Consider the following 17,263-nt stretch of genomic DNA (forward strand, 5'->3'; position numbering starts at 1 on the left):
CATAGAGGGCTTTTTTAACTTAGAAAAGTAGCTATTTCTATTTCTGGTCTTTGGATTCTATAAAAACGGTCTGACTGCAACACCACGAAGAAGTGTTTTCCTTTAGTATTCTTCAATCATATTGACATTTGCCTAAAACTGTCACTTTCCTATCCCCCACACATGGTAACTGTTAAAGATCCTATGACAACTCTAAAATTCAATGTGGCCAAGTTATGCAATATAAAAAATATCCGGTTGCTTTTTTCTCAGCTACAATAACATATAAAATGGGAGGGGCTCAAAATCCAAAGAAATCAAAGTTTGTAATAACATTTGCAAATGGATTTGAAAAATATTCTAAGGGGAAAAAAGTCCTTAGTTGTGTCAAAGGGAATAACTTGTTAGAATTTCTAGAGAACTGTGCCTGACTACAACCTCCCTGAAAACTAAACTCAAATTTATAGGATTTAGGATATAGGATCTCTAGTGAGATGTCTGATCTGCTAAGATAAAGAAATGATGACATTATGAACATAATCCATATTGTTTGTTTTTGGTTTTTTTGGAGAGAAAGTTAAAACAAAATTAAATGCCAGCTGCTATTATGAAGAACTATATAATGATGCTGTATATTTTGAGTTGTCAGTTAGACTTGGTGATTGGTCTTCAGCCAGAGGACAAATAAGAATCTTTCAAAGGAGGTGTTCTGGGTCTCAAATAAGACATACCTCATTATAATATGGTGACAAAGCAAAAATGATATATTTATCAGAGTAACACTCATGATGTTTATTTATATCTATACATATGCATACTCTGGCTTTTCCCTTCTTAGGTTGCTTGAGGTTTCCTTTAAAATCACCAGCATTAAAAAAAAAGCAAAACAAACAAACAAAAAAACTCCTTGGACTTGAACTCTGAGATGTCGTTTCCTCCTTAGTCCTCAGGGAAAAATAATTATCTCATCTGAGCACAGCATCCGAATAGTCAATCTGACTATGACAGCTATTTGTGAAGGAGAAAACACTTTCTAGTTACTGAATGGAACCAGAGTTCACAAAGTTAGCCAAGAATCTCTTTCTCTTCCCAAGTAAAAACAAGCAAAACATTCTGAAAATTTGGCCCAGTGAAAATAGTACGAACTTTGATACTAGGTAAACTAAGGAGGCTTTGTCTGCATGTTATTAAATATCGGGCTATCATACACCTGTCAGAAACACTTATTTCACAAGGCGATGGCTGAGTCAGATCCAGAAAAATGAAGTGGGGCTGATTTCATTCAGTATTTTCTGCTGCTTCCTCTCTCTTCAAGTTGGACTGGAGATACTATAAAGAAAATCCTTCAAGCAATCGGCCCCAAATAAGGAAGTCCATAAAAAAGAATAGGAATGTAGGAGGGAAAAAACAGAACTTACAAGAATGTGACTTTTATCTACACTTAAAACTTAGAAAATGTGCAGTTAGGAATTATCCCTGCTTAACTCTTTAATTGCTCATGTTATGCTGATTCATGTACAAGTTCTTTACAAGTTAACCACTGGAGTTTTCAAAGATCTGAAATAAAGATCTCGCAGGAAGCATCTCCAAGTATAACAATTATATTCAAAAAGGAAATGTTCCCGATAGGCCTGAGCTAATTAGAAAATAAGAAAACCTGAAAACACTATGAATAGTAACATGGTTACAACTAAGCTAACTTGAAATAGAGAAACACTGACATGAACATGAAAAATAAACACACTCAGAGAAAAAGATTTAGCATTATCTAAAGCCAGCAAATGTCAAATATTTAAAATTAATCACTCAATTGGGTTTTGATAGAAATTTTTCCAAATTTGTTAAAATGAGACAGAAGAAGCAAGGTCTCTCATCTCCTCTTACTCCTGTTGATGTACTGATTACATGATAGGTCTTTCTCTGACGCAATCTCTTGAAAATGCTTTAGTTGAGTGGAGTCAGATGCTGAAAAATGCCTATTTTCCTACTTCTAGCTGTGTGAAATGACACATTCTAAATATTTGTTTTCTCATCAATAACTGGGATTAATTTTGACCTCACCGAGTGTTTAGAAGCATAAAGTAAGTGCAATTTGTAGCCCTCAATGGGTAATAAACGTCAGGCTCCAGAGTATTGCCCAATCCTTCAAACCATTAACACACTAGAAATAAACAAGCAGGGCTGCAGTTTTACTCGTGCTTTTAAGAAATGTTTGATTTAGGTATTAAAAATACATTTACATAATAAGCATGCTCAGACAGCCAGTTCTCCATGTTAAGTTTGCTCCTCCAAAGACAGCAGAAGGTGCTGTGCTGAACGAGAACGTGACACTGAAGAACGGACAGGCAGGAAGAAAGGAGGGGCAGAGGTTCAAAATGATCCCAAAGTGGTCAGAGCTAAGGCTCTATGGGGAGAAAACAAAAGGAAATGTGACAAGTCCAGGCCAACAGAACCTGTCATGGAGATGGGTACTCTGCTGCCCCCAGGCACCAAGTACCAAATAAACTGCCCTGATTTATAGACATAAGAAATTTATCTTATGGAAAGAGAAAGAACTAAGACAAAGAGCACAAATGCTTTTAATAAATAGTAAATTAAGAAAATTGTGAAACATACCAAATGTGGAGGCTCATTTATTCCAAGTGGTTCCTGAAACATATATGAAAACATTTTAAAAACCATCATCATGTAATCTTAGTTGTCTTTTTGAAAGTTTTAAAATACCATTTTAAAAAATGGGGGAAAAAGATTTAATTTACTAGATTTCTTGAACTGGTTATGACCCTCAAATAATTTATTGGATTATATTATAATAATTTTAGTATTTATTCCTTACTAATTCATTGTGAGTAATGTAGTTGGGGAAAAAAAAAATATGTGTGTCAATGACCATCAGAGAGAGAGAGTCTGAGCTTCTTGCCCTTACCATTACCACACTGTATCATGGGCACCCTTCTTGGGGTATGTATTTTCCTCACTGGTCACACTCTTTCATAACTGCATGACTCTGTACATGAGGGGATTATTTTCCTGAGGATTGCCTTTTCTGCCCCACTCCATTGTCTAGCAAAAGTACTTTTATCCTTTAAGATATCACTTAATGCAGGAGTGGCATGATGCCCAATTCCCAGGCTCTGAGGGCTCCTTCACTGGCTCCCACAGCGCTGCCTACACACTCCACCTCCTCACTAATCATACCACAATCACCTACACATCAATCTCCTCTAAGAGACAGAGGCCCATCAGGGCAATTTTATTCATCTTGTATCTCCAGGGATCAGTAGTGTCTGACATATGAGGCATGAAATAAATACTGTTAAAAGAATGATCAAATTACAGTCATTGATGTGCTCATCCCACCTACTACAAGCTCCCTATAGAGTCTAAGAAAATTCATATGCTATTTCATTTTCTCTATATATTCACATAACATAATACAGCAGTTTCGCTTTTAAAAAGCCTGTTCCACATAGTCAAGTGTATGCCATTATAAGCTCTGGAATTGGTTATGGTCATTCTTAACTCACCAGTTGGATAGGTCGTATTGACATGATTATATTATTTGATCCTCCCCAGTCAAAAAAGCATTTGTATTTCCCTTTCTCTAAAATGTACTGTTCTCCACAAAAGAACTTCTGCTGGTAAGCAACCCATCTAGTAGGGGGAAAAAGGGAAAAAGAACAGAGGTAATACAAATGCAAGCAACTGACATTTTTAAAACCAAAGAACCTCTCAAAGATTCCAGAATGGGAGACAACTTACACGCCACTTTTAACATGAATGGATCTTGTTTCACTGCCAAAGCCGACTTCTTCCAAGTCAGAAATTTCCTGATTTGTAATGTCAATAAACTTCCCACTTTCTAGATCAGAGTCAAATAATGTGATAGAAGATTCTATAAAATTCTAAAAAGAGGAAGAGGAAAGGTAAGGAAAACATATGGATTTTGTTTCTTAGGCTACTGTATCTTAGCACAATTTCCACATGACATAATTTTACACAAATAACTCCAGGAAAAATTTTAAATGGAACTGGAATGATTTTAATAGTTGCTACTCTTCAATAGTTTAAAGAAAAAATAAATTTGGATTTACTTTAATCAGGAAAACTATTTTTATATATAAGTGGGAATTAACCAAGAGTTGGTAAATTTCTGGGACTCAAAAACTATTTATTATATGTTACACTAATAATAAAGGAAACTAAAGTTTCACTGTGTCTAAAGAGTAAAAACCACAGCATGAACTAGAGTTAACATACAATGTGCAACTGGCATTTTGGGGGAGAGGATTTTATAAGCTTAAATGTAAAAGAAAAAATGATGGGTATTAAGGAGGGCACATATGGCATGGAGCACTGGGTGTTATATGCAAACAATGAATCATGGAACATTACTTCAAAAACTAATGATATATTGTATGGTAACTAACATAAAAAAAATGAAACTTCCTTAACAAAAGATCAAAAAAAAATAAAAAGAGAAACATTTTAAAGTCTTTATAGTTAGATGAAATATTTAAACAAAAAATATCAGAAGAAATTTTAAGACCCTATTTGATAAGTCAGCAAAAGACATAGACAATTCACGAAAAAGATAAGCATTAAAAACAAATAAGCAGGGGCGCCTAGGTGGCTCATTGGGTTGAACCTCTGCCTTCCGTTCAGGTCATGATCCCAGGGTCCTAGGATCCAGCCCCGCATAGGGCTCTCTGCTCAGCAGGGAGCCTGCTTCCCCCTCTCTCTGCCTGCCTTTCTGCCTACTTGTGACCTCTCTCTGTCAAATAAATAAATACAAAACAAAACAAAACAAAAAACCAAATAAGCTAATGCCAAATTTCACCAGTAAAAATAAAGAAATTCAGATTAAAACCATTATACAATTTTCACTTTTTAAAGTAAGTTAAGAAGAACCTAAAAATCCAGTTTTGTCTGAGAACACTGCTGGTAGAAAAATAAATTGGATAGCTATTTTAGAAAATAATTTAGAAATACATTTAAAAAGACTAGTATTTTTAAACTTTCTGATACTGTTGAAATTTTTTCAGGCTAGAAAAAATTTCCTAAAACTAAACGATGGGCAATTTATCTGCAAAGATGCATTTTTTTAAATAATACTGAAAAGCTATAAACAGTGTAAATGACCAAATGATGTATAAACATATACCTTTATGCATCTTACCTATGGCTTGATGGAATATAATTAAGAAGAAGCTAACAGTACATTCAGTACTACTGTCCAAGAGCTTTATGTGCCTTCCTTCCAAAAGAACTACCACATGAGATTATATTACTATCATTCTCATTTTCCAGCTAAGGAAAGTAACTAATTTGCCTGGGGTTAACACAGCTACTGAGGGGCAGAGATTGAATTTGAGTCCAAATTTATCTACCTATCTACTACCCTAAGCTCTTAGTCCCTAACAGATAGAATGAAAGAACTTAACTTACATTTTTTCAACTCTTTTTTTTTAAAGATTTTATTTATTTATTTGACAGAGAGAGAGAGATCACAAGTAGGCAGAGAGGCAGGCAGAGAGAGAGGAGGAGGGAGCCTGATGTGGGGCTCGATCCCAGGACCCTGAGATCATGACCTGAGCCGAAGGCAGCGGCTTAATCCACTGAGCCACCCAGGCGCCCCCATTACCTTCACAGGGTTCTTAAAAAAAAATAGAGAGCTGTTGGGGCACCTGGGTGGCACAGCCAGTTAAGTGTCTGCCTTTGGCTTGGGTCATGATCCTGGAGTTCTGGGATTGAGCCCTGCATCAGGCTCCCTGCTCAGCGGGGAAGCTGCTTCTCCCTGTGTCCCTCACCCACCTCTTTCTCTCTCTCTCAAATAAGTAAAATCTTAAAAAAAGAAAAAAATGAGAGCTGGGTGATTTTTTTTACCTCACTATCCCCATCCCTCATTCTATTAACATAACATGTTATTCTCAAAACACTTGTACTTTTTTATCATTATTCAGCTCCCTTAAGCCCTGAATTTTACAGATATGTGTAATATACATGTATAAACATGCACATTACACATATATAAACACACACATCTATTTTGACACAGATTTGCTATTTTGCCAATATAAATATATATAAATGTATGTGTGTGTGTATATATATATATATATATATCTTAAAGCAAGGCTTTAATAAAGCCCATGAGTGATTTGCCTTAAAGTCCTCAGGGCAAGCCTTCCAACTGAAATACATTTACAGCCTCGGTGGCACACCAGCAAATCTGGTTGTCCTGACAACATAAACTTTCATCATCTGAAGAACCTGAACGTGACTGTTTCATATGAAAGTACGTAACTAGCTCAAGATGGCCGTGAGGATACAATGTGAGGAGCTGAAGGGGGCCCTGTCTGGGTCCTGGGCAGGAACCACTATCAACAGCCACTAACCAGTCAGGCCCAACCATAACGGGAGGGTCTTTAGCAGTTCTCAAAAATTTATATGGACCTCTACTCCCCTCTCCGGTGACTCTGGAATGTCCCATCTCTGCTTCTACTTCTGCCCCTACAACTGTTCTGTACTCTCCATCAGGGCTGCAGGAACAGAGGAGCGAGGATAAGCTGAAATGCCAAGGTTATTACGTTGTGTTGGAGTAAAACAGGCCAAGACATAAGAAATAAATATGGACATGTGCAGATGTGCTGTGCCCTTTCATTAAAAAATAACTTATGATGTGTTGTACTTTACTTGAGCAATGATTTGCACAAGTCCTACCGTGTGGGTTGTGGGAGAGTGAGCTGGCAAGCAGGCTGGGGCTGCTTGTCAACAAGGCTGGAGGTGAGCAGGGAAGGAAGAAGGGATCTGCTATTACAGGACCCAGTACAAGAGCCGGCAGCATACGATTTCACAAACAAATGTACTCATGTGACTTTTGAGTTTGTGTCCTTTCTACTCTGTCTGCTACTCCCAGAGACCTGGCCGAGGGCCACAGGCACCTCTTAAGTGGCATCACTCTCTTCTTTACATTTGCTTTTGTGTATTCATGGCTTTGCTTGACTTATAGCTTTTGCCTTCTATCTTATTTCTAAGTACCTTTCTGAGCCATTCTCCTGGTTTTCACACTTTCCGCATTTTGCTCTCAAACCTACCAAATATACAGTGTCTGATCTGGTTGACTAGTTACCATCAATACGGTGTCCCTGATCTCTAACTCTAAGCCAAATCCAATCACCTAGGGCTAAATCTCCAGGGATCACATGTATGAAGTGTGATATAAAACATGCAAAAACCTACAAAACGCAAAAACCAAAACCTCTAACTGCCTAGTTCAGAAGGTGACTGCTGAACAGGCACTTAGAATCATGTCCATGGTAAGCACTATGAGGTTTCCAGGTTACTAGCATCTTGCTTTACCAGGCACAATTAAAATAATTATGACAGATGCTGGAGAGGATGTGGAGAAAGGGGAACCCTCCTCCACTGTTGGTGGGAATGCAAGCTGGTGCAACCACTCTGGAAAACAACATGGAGGTTCCTCAAAATGTTGAAAATAGAACTACCCTATGACCCAGCAATTGCACTACTGGGTATTTACCCTAAAGATACAAACATAGTGATCCGAAGGGGCACGTGTACCCGAATGTTTATAGCAGCAATGTCTACAATAGCCAGACTATGGAAAGAACCTAGATGTCCATCAACAGATGAATGGATAAAGAAGATGTGGTATATATACACAATGGAATACTATGCAGCCATCAAAAGAAATGAAATCTTGCCATTTGCGACGACGTGGATGGAGCTAGAGCGTATCATGCTTAGTGAAATAAGTCAATCGGAGAAAGACAACTATCATATGATCTCCCTGATATGAGGACATGGAGAAGCAACATGGGGGGGTAGGGGGATAGGAGAAGAGTAAATGAAACAAGATGGGATTGGGAGGGAGACAAACCATAAATGACTCTTAATCTCACAAAACAAACTGGGGGTTCCTGGGGGGAGGTGGGATTGGGAGAGGGGGAGCGGGCTATGGACATTGGGGAGGGGAGGCGAACCATAAGAGACTATGGACTCTGAAAAACAACCTGAGGGTTTTGAAGGGTCAGGGGTGAGAGGTTGGGGCAACCTGAGGGTTTTGAAGGGTCAAGGGTGGGAGGTTGGGGGAACAGGTGGTGGGTAATGGGGAGGGCACGTTTTGCATGGAGCACTGGGTGTTGTGCAAAAAGAATGAATACTGTTACGCTGAAAAAATAAATAAAATGGAAAAAAAAATAATTATGAAAGTCTTAAGTGGAGCTCTGTTGCTTAAGAATGAATAATGGTGAAATGAACTCAAATCTGTACTCTGCTTTCCATTTTGAAAGCATTTACATCCAAGGGAAAATCTGGATAGCTTACTATGGTCTCTAGTACAGAACTCCCCACTGTCAAAAACAAAAACAAAAACCAATGAGCAGATGCTTCAGGATGAAAGATATCCCTTTTTAAGGACTTATAATTTGAGTGTTCTTAAATTCCATAAAATCCCACAGCTGAACTGCCCTGGAGCCCTTATGCTATAACCCTCTGGTGGACAAAGTAATATGAGACACCAGTGGAGATCTGGTATACCCATTAATTCAGAAGAAATAATGATCTCCATTGCATACCACCTGGTTTCAAAGATCTGAAAAGAGGCCCCAAGACTGAAAATCTTAATAAAAGCAAATCCAAAAGTTAAGCTAGTATAAAACTGAGGAAAAATAAGCACACCAAGAAAGTTTTATCCAGGAAGCCAAGGAAAAAAAAATTCCTTTTTAATCCCTGGAGCCCAATACTCCTATATTCTTCTGGATCTCTCCTTTAAAAAAAAAAAAAAAATTAACTCAAAGTCATTATGTATCTGCCTGACTCATTTGGAATTAGAAACATATTTCCCATTGTCTTCTCCAAGTACTCTGTGACACAGATTACAATATCCCTAAGGAAAATGTCCAGAATTTGACCTTAGTGGATCCAAAGTGTTCTGCATACTGAAGCCAAGACATTAGAAAATTGCATTGTATTGTGCAGTTTCTCTCTCTTTTTGTTTATATTATTTCAACTTAGATCTTACATGTAGCCCTTCATTCCTTCCCAGGTTAGGAACACTAGAAGAACTGATATGAAAAGATGTCACATGTCAACTCTACCAGTTACCTTCAATAGGCTATGAGAATCATAAGAGGTTTTTTTTTCTTTTTAAAGATTTTATTATTTATTTGATATAGGGATAATAGGGGGTGGGGGGAGAAGCAGATTCCCCACTGAGCAGGGAGCCCCTCTCGGAGCTTGATCTCAGGACCCCAAAATCATGATGACTTGATCCAAAGGCAGACACTTAACTGACTAAGCCACGCAGGCGCCGCAACAACCACAAGACTTTTTAAAATTCTATGCCTAACTATATCATAAACTTAAAATTTTCAGAGGTAGACCTTATGTTATGTCTCATCACAAAAAAATTAATAATAAGGGGCAGAAGGAAACTTTGGAAGAAGATGGATAGGTCTGTCACCTGATAGTGGTGATGGTTTTACAGGTGCACACTTATCCACAAAGTCATTGAATTGTATATATTAAATATGTACAGTTTTTGTATGTTAATAATATCTCAATAAAGTAAAAAAAAAATAAAGTTAAAAAAAAGTAAAGTAAAAAAAAAAACCAAACTCCTCCCCAACTATATGCTATATCTGGAGAATATAAAATATTTCAACTGAAAATATTTTAGTGAACATAAAATTACAAACTGTCTGAAAGCCATGTAAATATTTACTATACATATGTATTGGTCTGTGATGTGACCATATATTTACAGCTACAGATGAAATGCTAATAAGCCTTTGGTTGAATGAAATCCAGTTTTCTGCTAAGATTTTTTTTAGTCTAATCATTCTACAACAACAAAAAAAGGATAATTTGACATGGGCTTTAGAGTAGGATATCACAGCTCTGCACTTGGGCATAGTACCTAACCTCTCAGATCCTCTGTTTCTGTACCTGTAAGATGAAGATCATAAGAGTATCTCCTGATCTTTGTGAATACTAAGTACAAGTAAGGCCATTAATAAGTTCTTGACAAATGTCAAGATTATAATGACGAGGACGATAATATCTTTATAAGCTAGCAAATAGTCTTTTAATTGTTAAAAAATCTTATTTTAAGAGAACAGAGGATTTTCTAAAAAGGGCATTTTCATTCACTTATATAAAAATGGTATTATTTTTGTAAATGCCCAAAACTTTTCTGTGTAACAGTAATCAATGTGCCAATTCCTGCCGATTTTTCCAATGCATATTATCATACTGTCTATACCAAATACCCTCTAATTATTTAACTATATAGTTATAGTATTTATATCTCTTCACATTTTCTACTATTGGGAGACTTCAGTGAGTGACCTGGGGTTTTATTATTTGTTTGCGTGTTTTAGTCACAGTCTTCCTGGGAAGGTGCCATCACATTCACTGTTGAACATTTCTAGAATCAGCAATGCTTCTGTTCAACTGTTTTTTAAATAAAGAGGGAAAAATTAAAAATTATTCAATATTAGGTGGAAGACGCTCTGAATCACGACCCGTAGTTCCCTGAATGCATGTGGTCATGAAGACCTAAAATAAAAGATGAAGGTTCTTCCTTGTTTTGTCTTGCTTGCCTTTTAGTGGTCAAGTAAGGAAGAGCTAGGTAGAGAAAAACCCTTGCAAAATAGGATTGGTGGACTAAATACCTCAAAAGTTATCCATTGCTCAAGAAAACTCAGTGCCCAATCTTCAGTGGACTGTCCTAAATGTCCTTCAGGTAGAACTGGTTTCCAACTCACATTCTTAATAACAAAGATCACTCACCACCCACCCCCACCCCCCCAAAAAAGCTCCCTTGTTCCCTATGCTGCTTTTCCCATTCTGGCCCTTCCTGCCTAACCAGGTGAAGGGCCCCAACAGACAAAAACCTGAAGTACCAGAGTACACAACCAACCTGTGCTCACTCAAAGTCCAGACCCCATAATCACTCTTCACTTCAATATCAATTCCTTGAAAGAGGGCTTTGGAAATCATTCCAGACAGTTTAGAGTTTATATGGATACAGATTACTCTGGAAAGAGACTACAGTGGTAAATCTTAAGAAAGTATGTCCCTGTGAACACATTAAAAAGTGTCTAGAGCTGGTGAGGAAAATGAGCAATGTTTGATAAACCCTGATATCCTACAGAACTCTCTAACATTTATCTCTTTTCTGTGACCTCATCACTTCCACCTGGAGTCCTGGAGTCCTCCGCCCCAAGCCTTTTCTCAAGAGTTACCAAGAAGATCTTCTGAAACTTCTAATCTAATCTTGCTCACTAGGCCTAAAATCCATCAGGGGCTCAAGGTAAAATCAAGAAAAAAAAAAAATCTGAACTCTTCAATATGCATAAGAGACCCTTCATTATCTGGCTCTTGGTCTCATTTTCCTGAAGTTCTGCTTATTAATATCCTGACTTAATTGCATTTGCCAAACATACCAGTTTCACTTACATGAGGGTTTCTTAATCTCTACATTATTAACATTTTGGACTTGATGACTTTTTTTTTAAGGTTATTTTTACAGAGAGAGAGAGTGAGCACACACAAGCAGGAGGAGCAGAAGGAGAAAGAAAATCTCAAGCAGACTTTGCTGTGCTCAGTGCAGAGCCCGATGAGGGGCTCGATCTCACGACCCTGAGATCACGACCAGCAGAAAGAAACCAAAAGCTGGACACTGAACCAATTGTGCCATGCAGGTGTCCCTGGACCTAATGACATCTTATTGTGAGAAGGCTGTCCTGTGAGCTGTGGAGGTTTGGCAGTACCCCTGGCCTCTACCCACTAGATGTCAGTATCACACCCCACCCCGCGCCCCAAGTCATAACAATCCAAAATGTCTCCTGACACTGCCAAATGCAGTGGAGTAAAGTCACCTCCAGCTGAGAACCACTGACTCACATCCTTGCCTTTTTATATGTTAATCTCTTGCTAAAATAGCACCTACACCTTTCCACTTCAGTCAGTCCTGGAACCTCTCCACTTGGCCAACTCTTGAACCTGAAATTTTGTTCAACTGTTATCTTTTCCTATTCTCAAGTGGGAGCAGTTGACCTTTCTCTGGTGAGTACTTTGTGCCTAATCCGATCATAGGCAAACATTATCAAGCATTTATGAAAGTACTAGTTTCCCTATCAGACTGCCAGATCTCCGAAAGCAAGGATGGAGACTCTGGCCACCATTTCACCAGCATCTGACACAATCCAGATCATGAAGCAGGTGCTCAATAAATACTTAATGGAATTGATGGATGAAAAGCAAACCTAACTATTCATTAAGAAAAGCAGGCAATGAACACTGTTATGCTGAAAAGAAATAAAATATATATATATATATCTCTCCAGAAAATAATGTACCATTGAAACTGGAAAAAAAAAAAAAAAGAAAAAGAAAAGCAGGCAAGCCATATAAGCAGGTCAGCGTAATGCTTTCAGGTATTCTAAATATTTTATAACCTCATGTTCTATCACAACTCATGTTTGGCTTTCATGGATAGAAAACCAATAGAAAAGTAAGAATAATGACGGTAACTCACAGCTTGTAAGAACCGGAAAGACAAGATGGGGCCACTTAATGCCCCACAGGCATTACTGTCTTCAAAATCTCCTTCTTCAAGCAAGAATTGCTGGCCTTTAAAATGTTCTTTTTCATAGGCAACCCACCTAGAAATACAAAGGACATCCAATTGAGCCATTAATAAGATTAATTTTAAAAAAAGAGAAAATCATGATAAAGCACCTCATTGTATATCATCGTATTTTAAAAAGCAACACATTTGTTTTGTTACCATTTATAAAGACAGACAGATGTTGTATGCTTCAAGGATCAACAGCTTTATAGTTTGGAGGATTTTACCAACAAAAGGTTCTTATAGGATTGTGATAGAGCAATGCTCACTAAATGTTTGTGGTATGACCTGATACCACATCTCAATGTGGAGAAAGGATAGTCTGCCAAGTAAAAAATAATGGAAAGCACAAATAGTCAATGAGTAAACTTATAAACCCATTTTGAGATTCAAAGATAATTATTCTTATTTTACTGACAAAACCCTTCTGGAATCACAGAATGATTACAGTATTTAGCATTTATTTAGGTTGTAAATCAAAGGAACCAAAGGAAACTGGGTTTCCCATCAAAAACACATTATTGGTGGGTCTAGCAAAGAGAAATGCAAATTGGCTGACATTAGCCCTGATGGCCTACACATATAAGAATACTTCTGTAAATATTTACAGGTGGGCAGTGTTGTTCCCACCATTTTATCAGTGGTGATAATGGCAACAGGTAGCACTTTGGCAGAGTACTTTCCAGGGACACAAGTTTTTTTGTTTTTGTTTTTTTAAAGTAGGCTCCATACCCAGCATGGAACCCAATGCAGGGCTTGAACTCCAATCACCCTGAGATCAAGACCTGAGCTGAGATCAAGAGTTGGACACTTAACTGACTGAGCCACCCATCCAGGACACTGACTTGACACTTTCTTGACTTCTAATAGAAAACTGTATAGAACACTGAAAAACACCATTAGTCGTTAAGTTCCTCCATGAAACTTACTTTTTAATGGACTAATTCACAGTAGCTAATGAATGTAATGTGGGCATAGATGGTTCATCACATATGCTGATCTGCTTCAATCTGCCTTTTGAGGCACTTTCTTGTTAGAATGGGACCCTCTCCGATGGGGCAGATTCTAGGATGACTACTTTGGGCTCCTAGGTTGGGGACTTCTGGGACTTCTGAATTCTGGGGCTTGACAAAGCTGGGTAGGGCTGACTACTACTGTTTTGAGAAAATGAAAAAAAACTACTCCAAAAATTGTTTCCATGGGGTACAAAGTAACAGTAGCCACTCAGCAATCATGAATCCATCCTTGCCCTCACCATGTAGGTGTGTATGTGACTGGGGAAGAAGAGGTCCACATGCATTGGAATAAAAATCTTATACATCTTAGTGGTTTTGTAATATGTAAAAAGACCAATATTATTTTATTCTTTTTTTTTAATATTTTATTTATTTATTTGAGAGAGACATTGTGAGAGAGAGTATGAGCAAGGAGAAGGTCAGAGAGAGAAGCAGACTCCCCGTGGAACCAGGAGCCCGATGTGAGACTCGATCCCGGGACTCCAGGATCATGACCCGAGATGAAAGCAGTTACTTAACCAACTGAGCCACCCAGGCACCCCTAGTATTTTATTCTTAAGCTATTATGTGAAAATAAGTTGCACAGGAAAACTTTCAAATTCTAAATGTGGCTTTCATTTATATAAATGTGGCTTTCATTTATATAAATGTGGCTACTCAGAACATGCCTTTAATATATCTGAATGGGAAAAAGAATAAAATATATAGAAGACCTTAATATTGAAGACAGATTAATAATTACATGACAATAGTTCAAAAATCTGCTCAGCTTTTTAAAAAAAATTTTAAGATTCAATTTGTATATCCATCTGAGATATTTAAAAACAGATGCTGAGAAAAATGAAGAAACATCAACCTCACTTTCCCTAGATTCCTCAAGATGGGACAGAGTTCCTACTACCTGCAGTTAAACAGTTAAAAAAAAGTGAAAAATGGTAGAAACAGTGGGAAAAAAAAATGGAAGTTAACTATTCACTTTTTTTAAGATTTTATTTATTTATTTGAGAGAGAGAGTACACACACAGTATGAGCCAGGGAACAGAGAGCAGAGGGAGAGGGACAAGCAGACTCTGTGCTTGGCAGTGAGCCCAACACAGGACTTGATCCCAAGACCCTGAGATCATGAGCTGAGCTGAAATCAAGAGTCAGATATTTAATCGACTGAGTCACCCAGGAGGCCCTCAACTGTTCACTTTTAAATGGGGACACGAAATTTTTCTTTTGCATTCTATTTCAAACAATAATATGTTCTTAAAATAAAAATAAAATTTAAATTAAAATTAAAAAAAAATAAAATTAAAATAAAATTACAAAAAAACTCAGAAAACAATGCAAATCATGATCTAGTTAATGGAAAAAACATTCAGATCCCAAAGGGAAGAAAAGGCAAAAATATTTAGCAGGGTTAACAAGAAGGGTATGTATTCATAGATTAAAGTGCAAATAAATAGGATACAATAAAAATTTATCCAAAACATACTTGTTCTTCAAGGGCCTAACATTTTTTTTTAATTGAAGGATAAGGAATTAAATGGTTACACAATATGTTAGACCAATTTTGGATATGTTCTACATATCTAATATATGGCACATTCTCTTTTATTTCCATATTGGCTAGTGTAGCCATCACTAGATTTACTGACAGAAACTGCAAAGTCTAAATCTTTAAATATAGATTGTTGAGTGATCTTAGACCAGTCATTTAACACCTATGAATAAAATGGTTTAGTAGTATCTTATGATAGAATAGCAAAAACAAGTTTTATAATATTACTGCAAATAAGACATCAATACTTAAATTAAAATGAACCAATATTCCAAATAAACTATTGTATCAACAAAGAGACCAACAGTGTTTCTAGAAGAATTCTAGCACTGGATCGACAATGGCAAATAAACTATGAAGAAAGCTTCTTCTGATTTTTATCTGCCAGGATACAAATACAAAGGCACAGCCCAATACAGTCACAGATTTTTCTGGGGTACCTGCCCCAGAAACTGCTGACTGAGACTAAGATGGTACCAATGATTGGTGACACTTGAGTTTATACTGAGAGGTTCTTGGGGGGTGCTTCCTCAAAACCAGTACAGGGCCAGAGGGTAACCAATGTTAAAAATCCTGAACTTGGTCAGGAAATGACAGATGCTGGCAAGGACACGGAGAAAGGGGAACCTTCCTATATTGTTGGTGGGAATGCAAGGTGGTGCAACCACTCTGGAAGACAGCATGGAGGTTCCTCAAAAAGTTGAAAATAGATCTACCCTATGACCCTGCAATTGCACTACTGGGTATTTACCCTAAAGATATAAATGTAGTGAACCAAAGGGACACGTTCATCCGAATGTTTATAGCAGCAATGTCCATAACAGCCAAACTATGGAAAGAACCTAGATGTCCAACAACAGATGAATGGATAAAGAAGAGGTGGTGTATATATATACAATGGACACAATGGAATACTATGCAGCCATCAAAAGAAATGAAATCTTGCCATTTGTGATAACACAGATGGAACTAGAGGGTTAATTATGCTGAGCGAAAGAAGTCAATCAGAGAAAGACAATTATCATATGATCTCACTGATAGGAAGAATTTGAGAGGCAACATGAGGGGTTTGGGGATAGGGAAGGAAAAAAATGAAACGAGATGGGATTGTTAGGGAGACAAACCATAAGAGACTCTTAATCTCACAAAACAAACTGAGGGTTGCTAGTGTAGGGGGGATGGAGAGTGGTTGGGTTATGGACATTGGGGAGGGTATATGCTATGGTGAGTGCTGTGAAGTGTGTAAACCTGGCAATTCACAGACCTGTACCCCTGGGGCTAATAATACATTATATATTAATAAAAAAAATTTTGTTTTAAAATCCTTGACTTGGGAAACACACAACCTAGGCTACTTCTTTAATGAAGGACTCACCGCCAAGATCCTCAGCACAGATGGTCAACTAAGATCCACAGAATAGAGAATAAAAACTGGGGTTCTCATTCATGTCCAAAGTTTGTAAAAATAAATAATTTGGGGGGGTAATTTTTATCTTCTATATTGTGTTTAGAATACTGTTTTAAGTTTTAGAAACTATTTTATACACTTAATCTACCTCAAACTCTCTAATAAAACAAGAGTTCACAGAAAAGCCAGTAGTGACTAATATTTTTTTAAGAGTACCTTCCAGAAGGGAGGTAATATTTTTAGATTAAGACACATTGTTTATACTTGGCTTGGCACATTTTTTATGCTGATCTATAAAAATTGACTATTAAATCAAATTTGTAAATATAACACTCACACTCCACCGATGACACGAATTGATCCAATTCCATGAAAATCCCCGTTATTTTTTAAAAACTTAGGGACAGAATCTATGTGTTCACTAAACTCTTTGGCCTGTCCACGGAAGTGAGGTTTTTCATAAATAATAACCTGAAAGATATGAAAGAAAATTACTTAACATGCTTGTATTTTGGAATAGACACAAAACTCATTTACTTAAGTGAAACTAAAGACTCCGACAGAGGGACCACTGTCCTTTTTATTAATATTTACAATATAGCATGCTGTCTGATATTCACAAGGAATATGTGAGTTATTATCATAAAGATAAA

General features: G+C 37.2%; 1 protein-coding gene across 2 annotated transcripts in view; it reads right to left on the reverse strand.

The window, feature by feature from the left end:
* The window catches only part of CRYBG3 (crystallin beta-gamma domain containing 3), a 111,115-nt gene that overhangs the window by 31,386 nt on the left and 62,466 nt on the right, over window positions 1–17,263 (reverse strand). For both annotated transcript variants that reach the window (XM_046001874.1, XM_046001875.1), the window contains exons 11-15: window positions 16,948–17,081; window positions 12,548–12,674; window positions 3,742–3,884; window positions 3,507–3,633; window positions 2,596–2,628 (exon numbers count right to left, since the gene is read on the reverse strand). In XM_046001874.1, the coding sequence (XP_045857830.1) occupies window positions 2,596–2,628; window positions 3,507–3,633; window positions 3,742–3,884; window positions 12,548–12,674; window positions 16,948–17,081 (564 nt within the window). The remainder of the gene's footprint in view (window positions 1–2,595; window positions 2,629–3,506; window positions 3,634–3,741; window positions 3,885–12,547; window positions 12,675–16,947; window positions 17,082–17,263) is intronic.

The sequence above is a fragment of the Meles meles genome, chromosome 4 (genome assembly GCF_922984935.1).
Source record: "Meles meles chromosome 4, mMelMel3.1 paternal haplotype, whole genome shotgun sequence".
NCBI lineage: Eukaryota > Metazoa > Chordata > Mammalia > Carnivora > Mustelidae > Meles > Meles meles.